At 37.0% G+C, this 19,674-nt stretch overlaps 1 protein-coding gene across 1 annotated transcript in view; it reads right to left on the reverse strand.

Annotated features, from left to right (window-relative positions):
- GRID1 (glutamate ionotropic receptor delta type subunit 1) overlaps positions 1 to 19,674 on the reverse strand; it is a 1,251,691-nt gene that overhangs the window by 5,804 nt on the left and 1,226,213 nt on the right. Inside the window, exon 15 of the mRNA XM_053692039.1 lies at positions 9,765 to 10,005. Within this exon, the coding sequence (XP_053548014.1) occupies positions 9,765 to 10,005 (241 nt within the window). The remainder of the gene's footprint in view (positions 1 to 9,764; positions 10,006 to 19,674) is intronic.

Raw genomic sequence — 19,674 nt, forward strand, 5'->3', positions numbered from 1 at the left:
GTGTAAAGGCTGTTGATTTCTAACTTGGGGAAAAACATGCACACCACTCCAAGAAACTGCTGAAGATCTGCTTTTGTGATCATGCCAAAATGGAAAAAAAAAAAAAAAAAAATTCTTGCAGAAATCCAGGCAAAAAAATATATAGAAAATGCAATAGTTCTTGACTAGTTTGACTATGCTATGGATACTAATAGGTCTGAGATTAACACAAAATATTGTAAGACATTTACTAAGAAATATAACTAGTGTATATATGCAAAGTGGATTACTGTATATGTATATATGTATGTATAAAATATATAATATATATATATATATATATATATATATATACATACTAATTGTGTTCAGGTTTTTTAGCCACACCCATTTCTAAAAGATGGATAAAATCTACCACATAGTCAGGAAATATCCATAGATGAACATTGGCAGTACAATGGGTTGTATATTGAAGAGCTCTGTCTTTAACCTGTGCTGATCACATAGCTTTCCACAAGTGAAGTCAGTTTGTAAAATGTCTGCCCTTCTTGATTTTCCCGGTTAACTGTAAGTGTGATTATTGTGATGTAGAAGTGTCCAGGAGCAACAACAGCCCAGTCACAAATTCAAAGAGTAGGGATGCAGCATAAAAGCAAGTAAAATATGTCTATCATCTGTTGCATCATTCAATTCAGAGTTCCAAGCTTCTTTTGGAAGCAATACTGGCACAATAACTGTGTATCTACAGCTTCATTTATGGGTTTTAATGGCTAAGCATCTGTACAAAAATCTCACATAAACATATATGTTCTCTGGAGTGATAAATCACGCTTCACTATCTGACAGCCTGAAGAATCTGGGTGTGGCAGATTCCAGAAGAATGCTACCTACTAGAATGCTTAGTGCATACTGTTAAGTTTGGTGCAGTAGGGATAATGGTCTGAGATTGTTATTCAGGGTTAAGGCTAGGCTCCTTAGTTCCAGGGAAGGGATCTCTTAATGCTGCAGGACACAAAGACATTTTAGACAATTGACTATTTCCAACTGTGTGGCAACACTTTGGGGAAGGCCCTGTCCTGTTCAAGCATAACTGTGCCCCATAACTGAACACCTTTTGGAGGAATTGGAATGCCTATTGTGTGACAGACCTTCTCACTCAAGAACAGTGCCTGAGCACACAAATTATCATATGGGCTAAATGGGCACAATTTCCCACAGACACACTAACAAATCTTGTGGAAAGCATTGACCTTCTTCTTAACCTTAATTTAAAAAATGACATTTAAAAAAAGGTAAATTTGATTATAAAATCAACAGGGTAATTCAATTATGGGATTGTTTACTGAGCCCTGATCAAGGCCCTATAATTAGGTGCTATGAAAATTATGTAGTGGTTCGATAGAAACGCATTGCGATAGTTAACTATGAAAGTCATGGCCAAGTGATCCCCTGTAAAAACCCAAGTTTAATAATGCCAGTACTCTTAGTGAGAATCACAACAGTGTGAGTGTGACTTGCAATCAAATGAAATAAAAAACATGCCGCTTGTTGATGTTTTTGTCCTGAAGTGACAAAAGAAGTGTATCCATCCTGCTAAGATACATACATTATTCATATGGTTTTTGAGTGTTGAGGATGCATTTTGATGACAATGTCACAAATACAAATGAGTATTTTCCTCTAAGAGGGAACAAGGGGTATATAGCATTACTGTAACCTAGTGTAAATGGGTTATTGTTGGTGCCAGTTTCGGTTTATATTTAAAAAACAGGTACTTTACACAATAAAAGTCCTTTTTAGGAGCTTTTCAGTTGAAAGCTCATTCACAGGGGTCGGGTTTTAACAAACAAAACTATGTATCGTTGTGATCACTAGAGAAAGTCGGCTACACATGGTGGAAAAGCAAAAAGCATTTTCGGAAGCAAATTCTCAATAGATTTTAATTGAGGCCATGTTTTTTTTTCTCCTTGTATCCTTTGATGAAATGTAGCTTTTTTAGGAGTGCATACTGAGGTAGGCTCATGAATGTGCACATTTCTTTGGTGCTATATGCAGAAACATGTAGTGTACAGGAGCCCACCTTACAATGCTCTCATGGAATGTAGCTAGATTTCAACAAAGACCAATATAAAGTAGATTAAATAAGTCCCGGCACATAGAAGGCTCCAACCAACAATTAAAAACATAAAAAGTTCATCTTTGTGCATTAAAACCAAAGAGACACAGCAAATATCCAATGAAGAAAAAATTATAATAAAAGTAAATTGGAAAATGATGGAAGTTTAATGTGTGTGATATGCATCTGGATTTGAAGGGAGGTTTGTCTTTAATAAAAAAAAAAAAACAAATCAAATTGTTACAGTTTAATATAGCAAAGTAATTGCTGGAGATCTCCAAGATAAAGATCTGCTGGGTGTCAGGACTATTTGCTGTATATTAACAATGTGTAGCACTGTATAGAGAATGTTATGAGGGAGATAAGCTGCACAGGAACCTAGGAGGGACAGAGGAGGAGATTGTGTGTGGGGATGTGTAAAGGTTAATGCAGAGGTTTCTTAGGGTAGGATGGATTGTGCAGTGGTGTAAGGGTTAATTGTAGAGTGACAGTGTAGGGAAAATGGTGCTCTGCAGTATGAGGTGCCCAGAACAAGCACTACTTCAGGCACACAGCTGACAACAGCCCTCCTCAGCTCAATCCCTCAGACCCCTTATAATCAGAATGGAGTGCATGCATATGTTTCAAAGCATTTACTTTCTGCACATCCATAATAGTCACATATACTTTTGTGCTCTTTATATAGGCTATGAAATATGGAAAAGGATACTCAGGGGCCAATTTATCATTGTGCTGGCGGACATGATCCGCTGTAGCAGATCATGTCCGCCGCACATCGATAAATTCCAACAGCAAACGCTGTCTGCATTCATCATTGCACAAGCATTCCTAGTGAAATGGTTGTGCAATACCGCCCCCTACACATTCATGGCCAATCGGCCCCTAGCAGAGGGTGTCAATCATCCTGATCGTATCTGATTGGGATGATTGCTGTCCCCCGCCTCAGAGGTGGCAGACGAGTTAAGGAGCAGCAATCTTATGACCGCTGCTTCTTAAATCTTGTTTCCTGAAGGCTCGCATGGAAACTGCAGCATATGGGGCATGATAAATTAGCCCCTTGGAGAAACATACATGTACATATCTATTTTAACCTAGATAGTGTTAATTATTTTTTATCCAATAAATATTAGCAATAAAAAACAAAATTCAATGAAATGATTAAAGTGTGACAACAGAAGACAAAGTCAAAAACGTCTTCAGAAACCAATGAACATAAATATATACAGTATTTGTCACAAATAAATAAATGAGATTTATGGGGGGGAAATACATGACAATATACAACTGTAAAATTCACATTTATGGCAGTAATATTTAACTAATTGTATCAACAGACAGATAGATGCTCATTCCTTCTATATTTGTAAAGTAAAAATCCATAAAATCTTTTGAGCAGAAGGATTTGGGGATCTGCAATATGCAGTATACTAAGCTGAATTTGTTACAATGTATAGCAAAGCAAGCCCCTTTATGTTTCCTGCCAGCTGACTGAGCTATACCAAGTACGTATTAAGGCGATTTGTTGTGTATTATCTTACTGTAGCAAGTGGCATACATTGTCAGTAATCATTTAAGTCGAGTGTGTGTTGTAACGGGCTGATACATGTGCCAGCTGGAGAAAAAGCTGTGATCCAGATGCTACAATGGAATGCTATTGTTTTGTTAATTGGGCAACTGGGTGCGGTTCCTGCCAAGTGTAACATAACAGCATTTGTAGAAAGGAGAAGGGTCAGCAAAACTATTAATGCAGAGCCCTCTACAAAAGACATAATACTGTGAGCATAAGTAGACAATTTATTCGGAAAAGTGAAATTATATGAGCCATAGTTCTTATGGTTAATGACTATGTTATGATTACTTATGGGCTGTACTGAACAGTAGCATAGCTTAGACTTGTCCTTAACATATGCAAATTTTTTGGCAAATTTGCATTTTCTTCCATTTCTAGGCAGCAAAGGATGTTTTTTGTATTATTTATATCATCTTAAATTTGGATGCTAATTTGTTTATGATCTTTAGAAGCCAGGAGGACTACCACAGAATAACACTCACATGATGCCAGTGATACTTTCTAAAGAGATCAACCCAAATGTACCCTTTGTAACCTTTATCTTTTATTGAAACTTAGCTCCTTTCCTTGAGAGCCTACTGTGGTAGGATCAGGTGTGCGGAAGGGCTTTAAGTACTTTATATTGTTGCAAACACTGCTGCCATATAGTGTTCAAGACACAAGCACATTTCTGTCCTTTGAGCAGAGGAAACCAAATAACAGATGTATATTTGATAAAAGAAGTACATGATAGGTTCCATCTGAACAATGAAAGTTTATTTTTCAGTTTCATTTGCCTTTAGGGTCGCTTGTACCAAAAATCACAAGATCTTCTGAAATCTTTCAACAATGCCATTGTCTATGTTAAGGAAAACTTCTCACTGCATGTTAAAATTAAAAAGGGGAGGTTATTTTTCCTCCACGTTATTTCATACTGGCCAAGATTAAAAGAGGAGCCCAAAAATATAAGCACCATTCAGTGCTAACATCACACAGTTAACTTTTTATTTTTGTCCTCAGATTACAAATTAAAAGTAAAATGGTAGTGCCTGAGCACTTACATCTGGAGGCCAGATAAAGATCCCTCAACTACTAGACTTCTATGGGGTGCACTATAAAACTTAGGTCCTGGCTTTCACTTGAGCGCTAACCTGAAGGTGAAATAAGTAGAAGGTGAACTCAAAAAAATAGAGGAAATATTTTGGTTGATAGATAAATAGATGATAGATATATAGATAGATACATAGATGACCATTTTTTTAATGGGTTAACAGTGTTTCAAAGGGATATGGATGGTAAATGAAAAGTTGTTGTTTTTAATACATGTATGTGGATTTGTATTTGTGGATTTATATATGTGCATATATGTGTACATATTAATATGCATACATATGTACATACAAAATACATATGTACACACAGACACATATATACATACCCACATAAACATACACACACATAAATACTGTATATATACTGTAAATAAACACCTAACAGCCCTTTGCACTAAATATTTATTTTAATGAAAAGCATATTTTTAAAGTTAATATTTATAAATATGAGTGAAATACTTTATTGTGTTATATTTAATTGTAGCCGTAACACTTTGCTTAGGGTTTTCAGCCTTGCTAACCTTTTAGCACTCTTATGTGTTGTGCATTACTTTTTAATATACATTGTAATTTCAAAATACAAATATCGAATTGTAAAAAAAAGAACAAAAATGAAGGTGTACTTTTCTATTGTAAAATGAGTCTTGATGAAGCCTTGTCAAGTGGGATGAGCAGAGGGGTTTCTTGGGTGTGTCTGAAGTTCTCTCACAGGTCTCACTGCTCTATCTGTTATACCTTCTATGCTGCTTTATATCTCTAAATGTAAGTTGTTCAGTTTGTTGAAAATATGCAATGAATTTATTGTACTGATAAAAATGACATGTATGTAAAGCTAGAAGTGATTGCAAGTAAAAGTACAGTGCATACATCAGTTTTGATGTGTATTTGCTTAATCAGTATAAAGTGCTCCCAGTTACATTTGATATCCCGTACAGAGAGCTTCATTACTTTCTATGGGAGACAACTCGTCCCTAGCTGGGACTTCCATATTCCTCCCGCTTTTTTGAGGGTGACGTCTGCCAATGTTAAGGCCATGTTATTTCATTCAAAACATGCATCTTTTATAGAAGCAGACCATATATGTCCATAATTAAAGACAAATTAATATAGGAAAAGGATAGTGTTCAAAAAGACATATATTCACTACTAATATCTACAGGGATATTTTTGATAAATAATTTGAAAAGCTTTTCAACAGGGTTGTGATTGACTCTTTAATTTGAGTTTTTGTTTTATTCTTTTACCAGTAAAAGAATTGTTTTAGATCATTGTTGGTTTATTTATACATATTAAGTGGACTAATACCAATAATTTGAAAAAAAAAAAAAAGAAATAAAATATATTTTTTAGAATGTGCTCTGCATCAAATAAAGCACAACTATTATATATCACTGTTTTGTTCCTTATATCGAGCTTGAGTGCTACCATTTTACTTTCAACAGTGGTGTAGTGCTCAATGATACTATTTTTATGCTCCACTTGTATTCTAGGCCTCTGTTGGGGAATCACAAAAACTTTTATCTGTAATATGTCTTATTAAAAAGAAATAAAGAAGCTGAAACACGGCACAAACATGTAAACAGCTGACTAGTGTATATGCTGAGAATGAAAACAAATATCGCTATCTAAACATTTGTTCTCTTAAAGGGACAGTCTACTCCAGAATTGTTACTGTTTAAAAATATACGGCTAGATTACGAGTTTTGCATTATGAGGGGTGCGGTGCTAATTTGCACGTTATTGTCACCGCTCACTTACCTACAGCGCTGATATTACAGGTTTTTATAAACCCGCCGTTAAATGACAAGAAGTGAGTGTAGAGCAAAATTGTGCTCCATACCGCACTCCAATACCAGAGCTGCTGAAAGCTGCTGTGCGCTGGTTTTACACGCTCGTGCACGATTTCCTCAATGGGGAGAGCCGGCTGAAAAAAAGCCTAACACCTGCAATAAAGCAGCATAAAGCTCCGTAACGCAGCCCCTTCGATTCCTATGGGGAAAGAAAATTTCTGTTTACACCTAACACCCTAACATGAACCCCGAGTCTAAACACCCCTAATCTTACACTTATTAACCCCTAATCTGCAGCACATGACATCGCAGACAAACACATTATACTTATTATTAACCCCTAATCTGCCGCTCCGGACATCGGCATCACCTACATTATACTTATTAACCCCTAATCTGCTGCTCCCAACATCGCCGACACCTACATTATATTTATTAACCCCTAATCTCCCACCCCCAATGTTGCTGCAACCTACCTAAATTTATTAACCCCTAATCTGCCGCCCCCAACGTCGCCGCCACTATAATAAACATATTAACCCCTAAACCGCTACACTCCAGCATCGCAAACACTAGTTAAATATTATTAACCCTGTGATTACCTTGTAGCTAAGCCTCTGCAGACTGCCTCCTTATTTCAGTGCTTTATACAGACTTGCATTTTAATCAATCAGGGCTGCCTTATAAATAACTCCATGGGAGTGAGCATAATATTATCTATATGGCACACATGAACGAGCCCTATCTAGGTATGAAAAACTGCCAAAATGCACTGAGATAAGAGGTGGCATTCAATGGCTTAGAAATTAGCATATAAGCCTTCCTATGTTTATCTTTCAACAAAGAATAGCAAGAGAACAAAGCAAATTTTATGGTAAAAGTAAATTGGAAAGTTGTTTAAAATTGCATGCCCTATCTGAATCATGAAAGTTTAATTTTGACTTCATTGTCCCTTTAAATCACTGCCAGCATGTACTATTGGACTACAATTGAATTTATGTCTGCCAACATTTTTTAAAAATCCCAAACATTTTGCATTTATATTTGGTGATGTATCTTTGGCTATTTATTCACCTTTCAATTCTCAGATTTTCAGGTTGCATTCTGCTTTATTCTTACTAAACTCTTTATTTGCTTTTCTACTAATCTGTTTCTTTATCTTCTTATATGTATTTTAGGATAGGGTGAATCCTCATGTACATCCATTAAAAATAATAAATGTTGGCCTCATTCTTTGAAAGCAACATGGAACATGTTTTGACCATTTCATTACAAATATAAGGCTAGATTACAACTGAGGCACAATCTTAATGAAGCAGTTATAAACAGTTAAAGTGAGGGGATGGCACATAAGTTTCCTTTACATGGAAGTCAATGGGGAACTGTGTTTTCTCTATAAATATATATGTAAATGCTTATATTCATATATATTTATGTGTTTATATGTGCATATACACATATAAACACATAAATATATATGTATATTAGCATTTACATATATATTTATTTATTGCTGACCAACGCTGCACAATTTGCCCCCTGCACTGTGCTAGGTGGTTTGCTATGGCTGCCGGCAAAAAAAACAAGGCTCACATTGGAAGTGCGCTAAGTGCTTGGCTTTCGGGAATGCGAACGCATTGCACCACAAATGTAATACCAGCACACATTTGCGTGCATTGGTATCACTGAGTCGAGTCCAAATATCGAGCTCATGCAAGCGCAATATTGCACTTCACTTATAATCTATAATAATATTTAAACACTAGAATTAAAAAATCAAATATTAGATTCTATAGTGTTAAAATAGCATTTATGTTATAGAAAAATGAGGATGAATGAGATTATGTCAAGGGGAACACTACTTTTGTTCTATCATTTGATTACTACAATGCCAACATTCACCTATCTCTAATTTGTTCATCACAATATTGTTCATTTAGCACTTTTAATCACCAAGATAATTCAACAAATTGTCTGTAATTCCCCAAGGAAAAGTCACAACTTTGCTTAGTTATATTTAGCGCTTATGCATTAAACAGTGTGTTGACTACATAGAACTTACCCACATTTCTGCTTTCCAATTTGTCTATTAATGAAATGCGTAAACAACACAAGAAGATGTTCCTGTAACATTTTTGTTTTTCATTTGGATGTTAGTGTTTTTAGAGACATCTGCTGAACAAAGGATGCAAGTCTGGAAAGTTAGCTTGTTAAGAAATTTAATTGATGGGAATGGAAATTTTATCTTATGCATGACAACATTCAGCATTATTTTACTGTATTCACAATTTGCATTCCCTTTCACTAAATTGTATTTGCTTTGTTTTTAGCCGAATCGCAGTTACTCCAAATATATAAACAGATTGTCAATTTATTCATAATAAATGTATATTATGGCTTTTAGTTGCAGAAGGCATTTCAAAACTGAATATCCAAATTACTATGATATAACGCTGAGACTATAAATAAGATGGTGACGTTAAACCAATGACTTAAATTATCCATTAGATGAATATTTGTGTCCCTATTAATCATTTATGTTAGGCATATATTTCAAGCGTAGGGATGCACTGGTGTAGCAAGTGTTCCTGCTTTATAATTAAAAAGGCATAGAAAAGAACTGTAAATCTGTTTGCACAAACCATTAATCGGTGACGGAGCACATTTCAGTTGTTGTATAGGGATATGCATTACTGGTGCCCATGCAGAAATGTATTTATTAAAGGGGTATGAAACCCGAAAAAAAAATAGTGATTCAGACACAGCATACCATATTAAAAAAAGTTTCCTATTTACTTCTATTATCAAATTTGTTTTGCCCCCATGATATTCTGTGTTAAATAAATACCTAGGTAGGCACCTGGAACAGTCCCTAGCAGGAAATAGTTGCATATGGATAACATCTTGCAAAGCTGCTGCAATATAGTGCTTCAGAAACGGGTCGTCTCCTTATTTTACATCCCTACTTTTCAACAAAAGATACCAATAGAACAAAGATACATTGATAATAGAATTAAATTAGAAAGTTTTTTTAAATTGCATGCTCTATCTAAAACATGAAAGCACATTTTTGGGTTTCATATCCCTTTTAATCAAGAATCAATCAGAAAAGTGCTGTAAGTTGTCATGACATAACTAAATCTACTGACTTGATTATTGCTGCCAATGATGCATGTCCCTAAGGTACCTTTTATATAATAAGAATAGTAGTTATGGACCTCTTTTGGTGAATCCTGGCGACAACGGTTGCTGTTCCACCATAGCTCCAATGCCGCAACAAGACAAGCAAGAAGAAGACCTATGGCCAAAATGCAGAAGACTCCAGCAAAACTGTGCAGCTTTAGTGACTTTCCATCTGTCTGTGCGTTGTTGTGACTATTCAGATCGCATCTCCCCATACGTGGCCACCACTTCTGTTTGAGAACATCTAAGTCACCCGTGTCTTGAAATTCAAGTATTCTGCAAAGCAAAGAAAATAGCAGTTATAGGCACCTGTTTTTCAAGCTCACTCTAAGGGGTCTATCTATCAATCTCCGAAAGGAGCTTGACGGCCCGTGTTTCTGGCGAGTCTTCAGACTCGCCAGAAACAGCAGTTATGAAGCAGCGGTCACAAAGACCGCTGCTTCATAACCTGTCCGCCTGCTCTGAGCAGGCGGACAGACATCGCCGGAAATCGAGTACGATCGGGTTGATTGACACCTCCCTGCTGGCAGCCCATTGGCCGCGAGTCTGCAGGGGGCGGCGTTGCACCAGCAGCTCTTGTGAGCTGCTGGTGCAGTGCTGGATATGGAGAGCGTATTGCTCTCCGTATTAAGCGAGGTCTGGCGGACCTAATCCGCACTGTCTGATCAGGTCCGCCAGACTTTGATAAATAGAGGCCTAAATATTTAATTATTCATATTATAAGGCAATATATTTCTTTCATGGTAGATTTCTGTAGGTTACATAATCTGATATGTCAAATAATAGAAAACGTCTTTAAAATTCTGTATAGAATATTGTTGGTCTCTTATTCGCATACTATGGTCTTGCACAAATTTTCTTGTGCAATGATTACTGTGGGAAATAGACAGCTCTTGTTTCCTGCGTGCCTTGAGACTGCTGCTCCCTAACTTGTCCGTCTGCTCTGAGGCCGCAGACAGAAATCATCGGGTTGATGGCTGCAAATCTGCAGGGGGCGGCATTGCACCAGAACTTCACAAGAACTGCTGGTGCAATGATAAATGCCAACAGCGTATGCTGTCTGCATTTATCGATGTGCGGCAGACATGATACGCTATTCTGTATCATATCCGCTCGCACATTGATAAATATGCCCCAAAGTGGCACACTAACAGATTCCTTCGCTCGCGTGCTAACTGTGCTCAAGGTAAACTTTTAACATGGACAGGTTAGAGCACGTATTACAAGTTAAAAGTAAAAGGTTAGGGAGCGAGCAAAACTTGATGCATGCTAACTTCAGGACTTCAGATATTGTGACCATGTTAACTTCTTCTCCACTTAGACTTCAATACCGCTAGCATGCTAAAATGATATTGTTAGACCAAATGCGCTAGACTCAAATTTATATATATAAATTCAAAGAACATTTTCTTCTACGTGATGAACTTTGGATTGTAAAATATTTACAGTAAAAAACGCAGTAACACTTTTAAAAAATATTAAAATTGATTAAAAAAGATTTTTCCAGTTTAAATGTATTTGAGTGGAAAGGTCTCCAAAGTGTGTGTGTGTATATATATATATATATATATATATATAGTCAGGTAGAAAACAGCACTCTCTGGACTTAAGTTTTAAACAAATAGTTTAATTATAAACACATAAATACACATAAAAATACAAACACATAAACATACATTATAACATATAAATACCTTGTCAAGTATCATATATTGTATAACCCTTATAAAAAATCTATTAATAATTTATATGACATATTTTATCAGAAAGTATATATGTGGGTGTATTGGTTTATTTTAATGTGTTTATGTTGTGTTTGTTGCAACTGTTTTTAACGCTTTCACTTTGCACTAGGTCTTTAGTCACACTAATCTTTTGAGGGCAAATTGTGTTTGTGTCCCTGAACGCAACCGTTAACGTTCAACTTGTGAGACATGCGCTAGTTAACACAGTGACAAAATTGTTCTATGTTGGCTTGCATCTATATTTCATACAACAAAGGACTAAGATAATTTAATTCTAAATTTAAGTTTTCATTTATCAACTTTTACTACTTTGTTGGGAAATGATTGCCTGCATACATAATAATGTTTAGAAGATTACTAGACACATTTAAACTGCTGCTGTACATTTCTTTTACCTCCACATATGATTCATTGTTCCTTTTTTAAATACCTTGATTGGATACTAACTTTTCTAATTCAAGAATTCTTTAAAGAGACGGTTAAAGTGGTTACACATCAGATTTTTTTTTATAGGAAGTAGCGTATCATGTCCGCTGCACATCGCGGCACATCGATAAATGCCAACAGCTTACACTGTCGGCATTTATCATTGCACCAGCAGTTCTTGTAAACTGCTGGTGCAATGCCGGCCCCTACAGATTCGTGGCCAATCGGCCGCTAGCAGGGAGTGTCAATCATCCTGATTGTATTTGATCTCTGTCCGATGCCTCAGAGCAGGTGGACAAGTTATGCTTCATAACTTCTTGATAACTTCTGTTTCCAGGTTATCCAGGTTGATAACTTGATAACTTCGCTCACTGGAAACAAGGGTCCTCAAGCTCTGTAAATATGCCCCATAATGTTTCTAGTAAAAGTTATAACTATTTAAATGGTAGCTTTTATTGAACATACACTATGGGGCATATTTAGCAAGCTTGGTGCCCCGTGTTTTTGGCGCTGCTGCATAACCTGTCCCCCTGCTCTGAAGAAGCGGACAGAAATCACCAGAAATCAACCCGATCGAATACGATCGGGTTGATTGACACCCCTTGCTAGCGGCCTAGCAAGGGCCGCAAATCTGCAAGGGGCGGCATTGCACCAGCAGTTCACAAGAACTACTAGTGCAATGATAAATGCCGACAGCGTATGCTGTCTGCGTTTATTGATGTGCAGTGGACATGATCCGCTATATCGGATCATGTCCGCTCGCACTCTCATAAATATGCCCCTATATGTACATATGCACACTTATTCAAGAACAGTGCCTGTTGAGAGAATCAGTAGAAGCATATATTATTTAAAATTGGTGCAAACTGAGTCATTGCAAATACAATTTATGCATTCTGAGCAGATGTGGAGTATGATTGAGAAGGGTTAAAAAAAGGGCATACATACATATGCTCCATGCAGAGTACAAGCTATCGTTGAGACAAAAGGTAAGTGCAAAATACATCTCTTTAATCTGGAAATGTATTCATGTACATTTCAATTGTTTGATTTTTATGTCCTTTTAAATAACAGGCTAAGTTTTTCACAAACACAATAAAATCAAAGCTTATTCCAAAAAACATATATAATTTTTTTTTTTTAAACTCTAATACATTAATAACCTTCTTTAGATACAAACAATAACTCATGTCCCTTTCATTTTTATGTCACCTATGGAAGGACACTCTTGTGAGCCCAAAGCTTCCCTGCAATGCGAAGGCGAGGTCACATTCGCAGAGCACCTCACTTGTAATACCAGCGCACATTTGCGTGTGCTGGTATTACTTATTTTTGCGCAAATATCTACTCCTGTATATATGAAATAATGTATTTTAGGTTTAGATAAATTAAAACAAAAAATGTTAACCTTAAAAACTATTCAAACGGTGAACTGTATACAAGGGATGATAAAAATAAAAATAAATGCAGCACATTTTTTCCACAATCATGTATTAGCTTAGTATAATGTAATCCTCAGTATAAAACTATATTATGCATTTCTGCTTTTTTGAAGTTAAAATAGTTATTGGCTTGAAGTTTGCCAGCAAAAAAATATAGTGACAACAGCAGGATAAAAGGAGACTGACAGCTAGAAAGAGAAGCACAATTTATAGCAAGTGAGTGAATTGAGAAAGCAACCCGTAATTGGCAAATTCTTTCCTTAAGTAGACCATGAAATTGACTGTGCATATAGCAGTACGGAAATAGACCATGACTAATTTTTAAGGTTTTTTTTTTTTATTGGTGGGGAATTTGGGATTATTGTGAAAAAAATGTGCTGCATTTATTTTTGAAAATGTATATAACTTACCAACCCTTGTATGCAGTTCACCGTTTGAATAGTTTATAAGGATAACATTTTTTTTAATTCATATAAAACTAAAATACTTACATTATTTCATATATACAGGGGTAGATTACAAGTTGAGTGCAAAATATTGCTTCTGCAAAATCGATAATTGCACTCAAATTAGTAATACCAGCGCACGCAAATGTGCGCTGGTATTAGAAGTGAGGTGCTCTGCGAATGTGACCTCGCCTTCGCATTGCCGGGAAGCTTTGTGCTCACAAGAGTGTGCTTCCATAGGCTCCAATGGGAGCCTCATTCTCATGCTGTCAGACACGGCATGGGAACCCGGCACAGCGATGGCGTTAAGTCGAGCAGCGATACACAGCAAACATAAATATATCTGTATATGAATATATACATGTATATTTATGTGTTAATATGTTTATATTTACTGGGAAAACACAGTCAACATAGACCGCAAGGTAAAGGCACTTTTCAGTGCCGTTTTTTTTCTAACACCCCACACTTGTCAACTTTAGCCCCCAAAAACTGCTAAGCGCAGTTTTTTTAAAAAAAAATTCTACTATTTTTTATTTTATTAAAGCCACTACACACATTATTTTGAAGGCAATTGTGGCACAATTTAAAAATGAACCAGATCAGCAATAACCAGCCACTTGTACTGGCTGGATATTTATCCCATGCCCGTAAATGGGCAAATTTGCCAGTTTGTGGGCACGCAGTAAAAGAGCTCTTCACTTGTAATCTAGCCCACAATAAGTTATTGTTGATGTTGCATATACTAACATTTATTCTTTTTTGTTTGTAAATTACATTAAAGCCAGGGATTTTTTAGGCATGTCACTTTTTACCAACAAATATTGTGAATTTGTACTTATCAGCCAACATGCATCTATCCCAGAGATCATTTCTGAACTTACTGTCAGTTTTAAAATAAAAATAAACAGCTTTTGCTTTTTTTCATGCAAAAATAAGTGCATTTTTTCCCATTATTTAAATGTGTATCTTTTATATGTATGATATACCTATGTGTATGTATCTATGGGGCCGATCTAACATGCTGCGAATGCAGCTGTTTCCGCTTGAGCCGTCTTAAGACCACTGCTCCTTAACTTATTCGCCACCTCTGAGGTGGTGGACAGCAATCAACTCGATCAGATATGATCACAATGATTGACACCCCCTGCTAGCGGCCGAATCTGCAGGGGTCGGCATTGCACAAGCATTTCACTAGAAATGCTTGTGCAATGTTAAATGCTTACAGTGTAAGCTGTCGGCATTTAGCGATATCGGGCAGACATGAACCGCTACAGCAGATCATGTCCACTAGTATCCTAATAAATTGGCTTCTATATGTTTGTTTTTGTTTATACAATTACCAGTCAATCATTGTTCTAGTGTCAAATATCATACCATGTATTTAAAGGACCACTCAATGCAGTAGAATTACATAATTATCAAGTGCATAATAAAAAGACATTGGTTTAACACCTACTCTAAATTTCAAATAAGCAGCACATTTTTTTCTGACAAATTTATTTTTTCTCCTATTTTCCGGCCCCTTCTATCATATGACAGACATCAGCCAACCACAGACTAGTAAACGCATACCTTCTGAGCTTGTGCAAAAAGTATGATAATCAAAGTAAATTGGAAAGTGTCTTAAAACTGCATGCTCTTTTTGTATCATAAAAGTCCCTTTAACTAAAAATAGTAACATTTAGGGGCCATTTAAAAGTACAAAGTCTGACACTGATCATGATTCTCTACTAAAACAAAACAAAAAAAAAACAAACTATAGAATATTCAAAGAAAACAGTTTGAAAATTCTATTATAAGAACCCTGACATCTATGTGCAGTATTTTTCACAAGGGTGCCCTTTTTAAAGCGTCAATATGACATCATTGGTAATATTTATTTAGGCTTACCAGAAAGGATTGATGTCATTAGTTTTAATGTCAATGGACAATAAGCAATAAAAAGTCAATTTGTTTCATGCCCAAATCCTGCCACATATTGATATGTAGCACAGAGCTCTTTTTGGCAACTCTACTTAAGACTCAGCAATATTAAACTTGCTTTAGGACAGTCTGCAATCCATTTCTATAGCTATATTTATGGGATATAGTAACTGTGTCATTTCTTTGTTCTTATATAAAAGCTTCCTTTATTGTTTGCCAGTTTATGATTGCAATTTATTTTAACATAAATTTGCATGTCATAATGCTATAATTAAAATAGCAAAAAAAACATCACATTCTTAAATTAAAAAAGAAAAAAAGAATAAGAATAGGAAAGAAAGACAGTTGCCTAAATAACCCTTTTTTCTAACAATAATATGATCAATCTATTTGACGTCTTGCATGGTGACAAACATCAAGACGATTTGTCATGTTTAAAGGGACACTGTACTCAAAAAATTTTCTTTTGCAATTCAGAAAGAACATGCAATTTTAAGCAACTTTCTAATTTACTCCTATTATCAATTTCTCTTTGTTCTCTTGCTATCTTTATTTGTAAAAAAAGACATCTAAGCTTGTTTTGGGTTTAGTACTCTGGACAGCACTTTTTTTTTGGTGAATGAATTTATCCACCAATCAGCAAGGACAACCCAGGTTGTTCACCAAAAATGGGCCGGCATCTAAACTTACATTTTTGCATTTCAAATAAAGATACCAAGAGAATGAAGAAAATTTTATAAAAGGAGTAAATTAGAAAGTAGCTTAAAATGTCATGCTCAATCTGAATTACGAAAGAAAAAATTTGGGTACAGTGTCCCTTTAAGCCTTTAAACTGAAGATAATCCATCTGTATAAAATGTTATCCAGGGGTGAGTAAGAAAATGAAAAATAACAGAAATGTTTAGCAGAGCATTACCAAAATATTTTATTTAATAAAAAATATTTATAAAAAATATACATCCCTATCTTGTGTTTCTAAAGCACTGTTTACATGAATTTTCCCAAAACCATGTCAGATACTTTGAAAGCATGAAATACCTATTTCCCATTATCCAAAAAACATCTATAATTAATAATTTTGTAGGCCCAAAATCCAACGCTTGTATAAGCAACTCTGACCTCCTTTTTCAGATAGTTCTAAATTGCTTATCATTATCCGAATCTATTAGAAAATTTACATCCAATAAGTTATTTTCCAAACAATATCACATCCTGACAACTTCATTACTGCAGCACTCATGTTACTGTTGTTGTTTTCTTCAATAGCACTACCAATAATGATTACTGAATGAGGAGGGGGTACAGGAGGCAATGGGCTCAAATAACTAATGTGTGGGCTGACACGGTAACAAGGTAATCTGCCTACCAGTCTTTGTGCATATAATATTGCACAAGGATTACCTTGTTCAGTGCCACCCACTGCTGTTGAGCAACCAATATCATGAAAGCAGGGCATATCCGAGGTGATGTAGAGGTTAAGAAGGAGTAGTTGCTGTGTAGAGCCCAATGCCTTTACCCTGTATTATTATTATTATTATTATTATTATTATTATTATCGGTTATTTGTAGAGCACCAACAGATTCTGCAGTGCTGTATGTCAAATAACCCAATCTCATTTGTATCATAAGCATCCACAATCTTCCTACTACAATGAATTGCAAAAAAGTATATAGGAGTTCAATGTACTAAGCAGCATAAGCTGCTTTTGAGCCCTTGTTCGGTCCTATTTCCTGAACACGCTCACTTGGGGTGATTGACAGGCCCTTCTCTTGCGCATTTGGATATGTGAGAGAAGGGGGTGGCATTATGCATTCAAACCAGTGTGTGATGATATATCTGGGCAGTGGATTACAGGAGCCACTGCCCATTCAATGTGAAGCCAAGCAGACATGTTGAGAACCCTGTCTGTAATGGCCTTAGTGTCAGGGTGCCAGGAATCAGACTGAGACGAGAAGTGCAAAAATAATCACACCTTTATTAATAACAAAGAAATAATAAAAAGTGCACAAGTCAAATAACAAGCCAGGAATCAAATCCACAGCTGGTAGTCAGACGAGCCAAGTCAGGAGTCAAAACGTTTAGTCAAACGAGCAAAGTCAGGAACCAGGAGGAACGTCAGACAGCCAGGTAATACACAGGAACAGGAACTCACAAACAGGTCTGAGACAATGCCAGGGCAAAGCATACTGAACAGAGGCCCTTTAAATAATAAATGATGACATCACATATCTGAGACTGCAACCTGTCTCACACGGATGATGTACAACAGTCTGGCCATAAGAGGGTGTGCAGGAAATGAGCAGCATCACACACTCTGCACCAGATTTAGCAAGAAGATGTAAGCAAAATGGCTGCCAGCAGCACATGGCAAACAAAGCAGGGAAAAAAACGTGACAGTACCCTCCCCTTAACAACACCTCCCCCACGGGAGGACAAAAGGCTTATTGGGGAAATGGGCATGGAAGGCACGGATTAGGGTGAGAGCATGAACATCAGAGCATGAACGTTCCTCAGGACTATAGCCCCTCCAGTGATTCAAATACTGTACGTGGCCCCTGGACATACGAGAGTCAATAATGCTGCTGACCTCTTCATGGTTGTCAGTAGAGATAGGACGGGGACGAGGCAACACAGTGGTAAACCGAGTACAAACCAATGGTTTCAAGAGGGAGACATGAAAAACATTGGAGATGGGCAGTGCAGGAGGAAGGACAAGAGCATAAGCCACAGGATTATTGGAAGGCACACGAAGGTTCAAGTTTCGAGAGGACAGCCAAACCCTCTCATCAACCTGGTAGGTAGGTGCGGGCAGACACCTACGATCAGCCTGGAACATTTGATGCTGCATAGAACAATGAAGGCAATCCTGAATCTGCACCCACGTGGAACAGAGTTGCTGGAGATGCTCCTCCAAAGCCGGAATAACCTGAGACATGAATGAATTGGGCAACAAGGATGGTTGAAACCCATAATTCGCCATGAACGGGGATAACTGGGAGGAATCATTAATAGCACTATTATGAACAAACTCTTCCCAATGTAACAGTTCAGACCAATTATTGTGGTGATCTGAGACATAGCAATGGAGGAACTGTTCCAGAGCTTGATTACACCATTCCACAACCCCATTGGATTGAGGATGATATGCCGAGGAGAAGGGAAGCTGGATCCCCATTTGAGCACAAAAGGAACGCCAAAATCTGGAGACAAACTGGCTACCCTGGTCCAAGACTATCTCCTTGGGTAACCCATGTAAACGGAAGACAACCCGGGCAAAAATTAAAGCAAGCTCCTGAGCGATAGGCAGCTTCTTTAAGGGAATGCAATGTGACATTTTAGAAAAACTGTCAACCACCATTAGGATAACAGTATTACCATTAGAAACAGGGTGCTCGACAATGAAGTCCATGGAAAGGTGTGTCCAAGGACGCTCACCATTAGCAATAGGTTAAAGAAGACCCACAGGAAGACGTCGAGGAGTCTTATTCTGTGCACCAACTGAGCAGGAAGCAACATACGCAGCAACATCAGAACGAAGATCTGGCCACCAGAATTGTCGAGTGACAGACCAAATCATTTGGTTCTTGCCCGGGTGACCTGCGGCTTTAGGATAGTGGTAAGTGTGGAAAAGTTTAGTTCGAAGATTCTCAGGAACAAAGCATTTACCACTAGGTTTCTCAGGAGGTGCATTGGTTTGTGCAGCCAGGATCTCCTCCCCCAAGGGAGAAGTCAAATTAGTACGTATGGTAGCAAAATATGATCAGGAGGTATAACTGGAGTAGGTACAGACTCCTCCTTGGACAGAGGGGAAATTGTCGAGAGAGGGCATCAGCCCTAATATTCTTACTACCCTGCAGGTAGGAGACCACGTAATTAAACCGAGAAAAAAATAGCGCCCATCTGGCCTGTCGGGGTGACAAATGTTTTGCTTCGGATAGATAAATTAAATTCTTGTGGTC

Source organism: Bombina bombina, chromosome 9 (genome assembly GCF_027579735.1).
Source record: "Bombina bombina isolate aBomBom1 chromosome 9, aBomBom1.pri, whole genome shotgun sequence".
NCBI classification, from domain to species: Eukaryota; Metazoa; Chordata; class Amphibia; order Anura; family Bombinatoridae; genus Bombina; species Bombina bombina.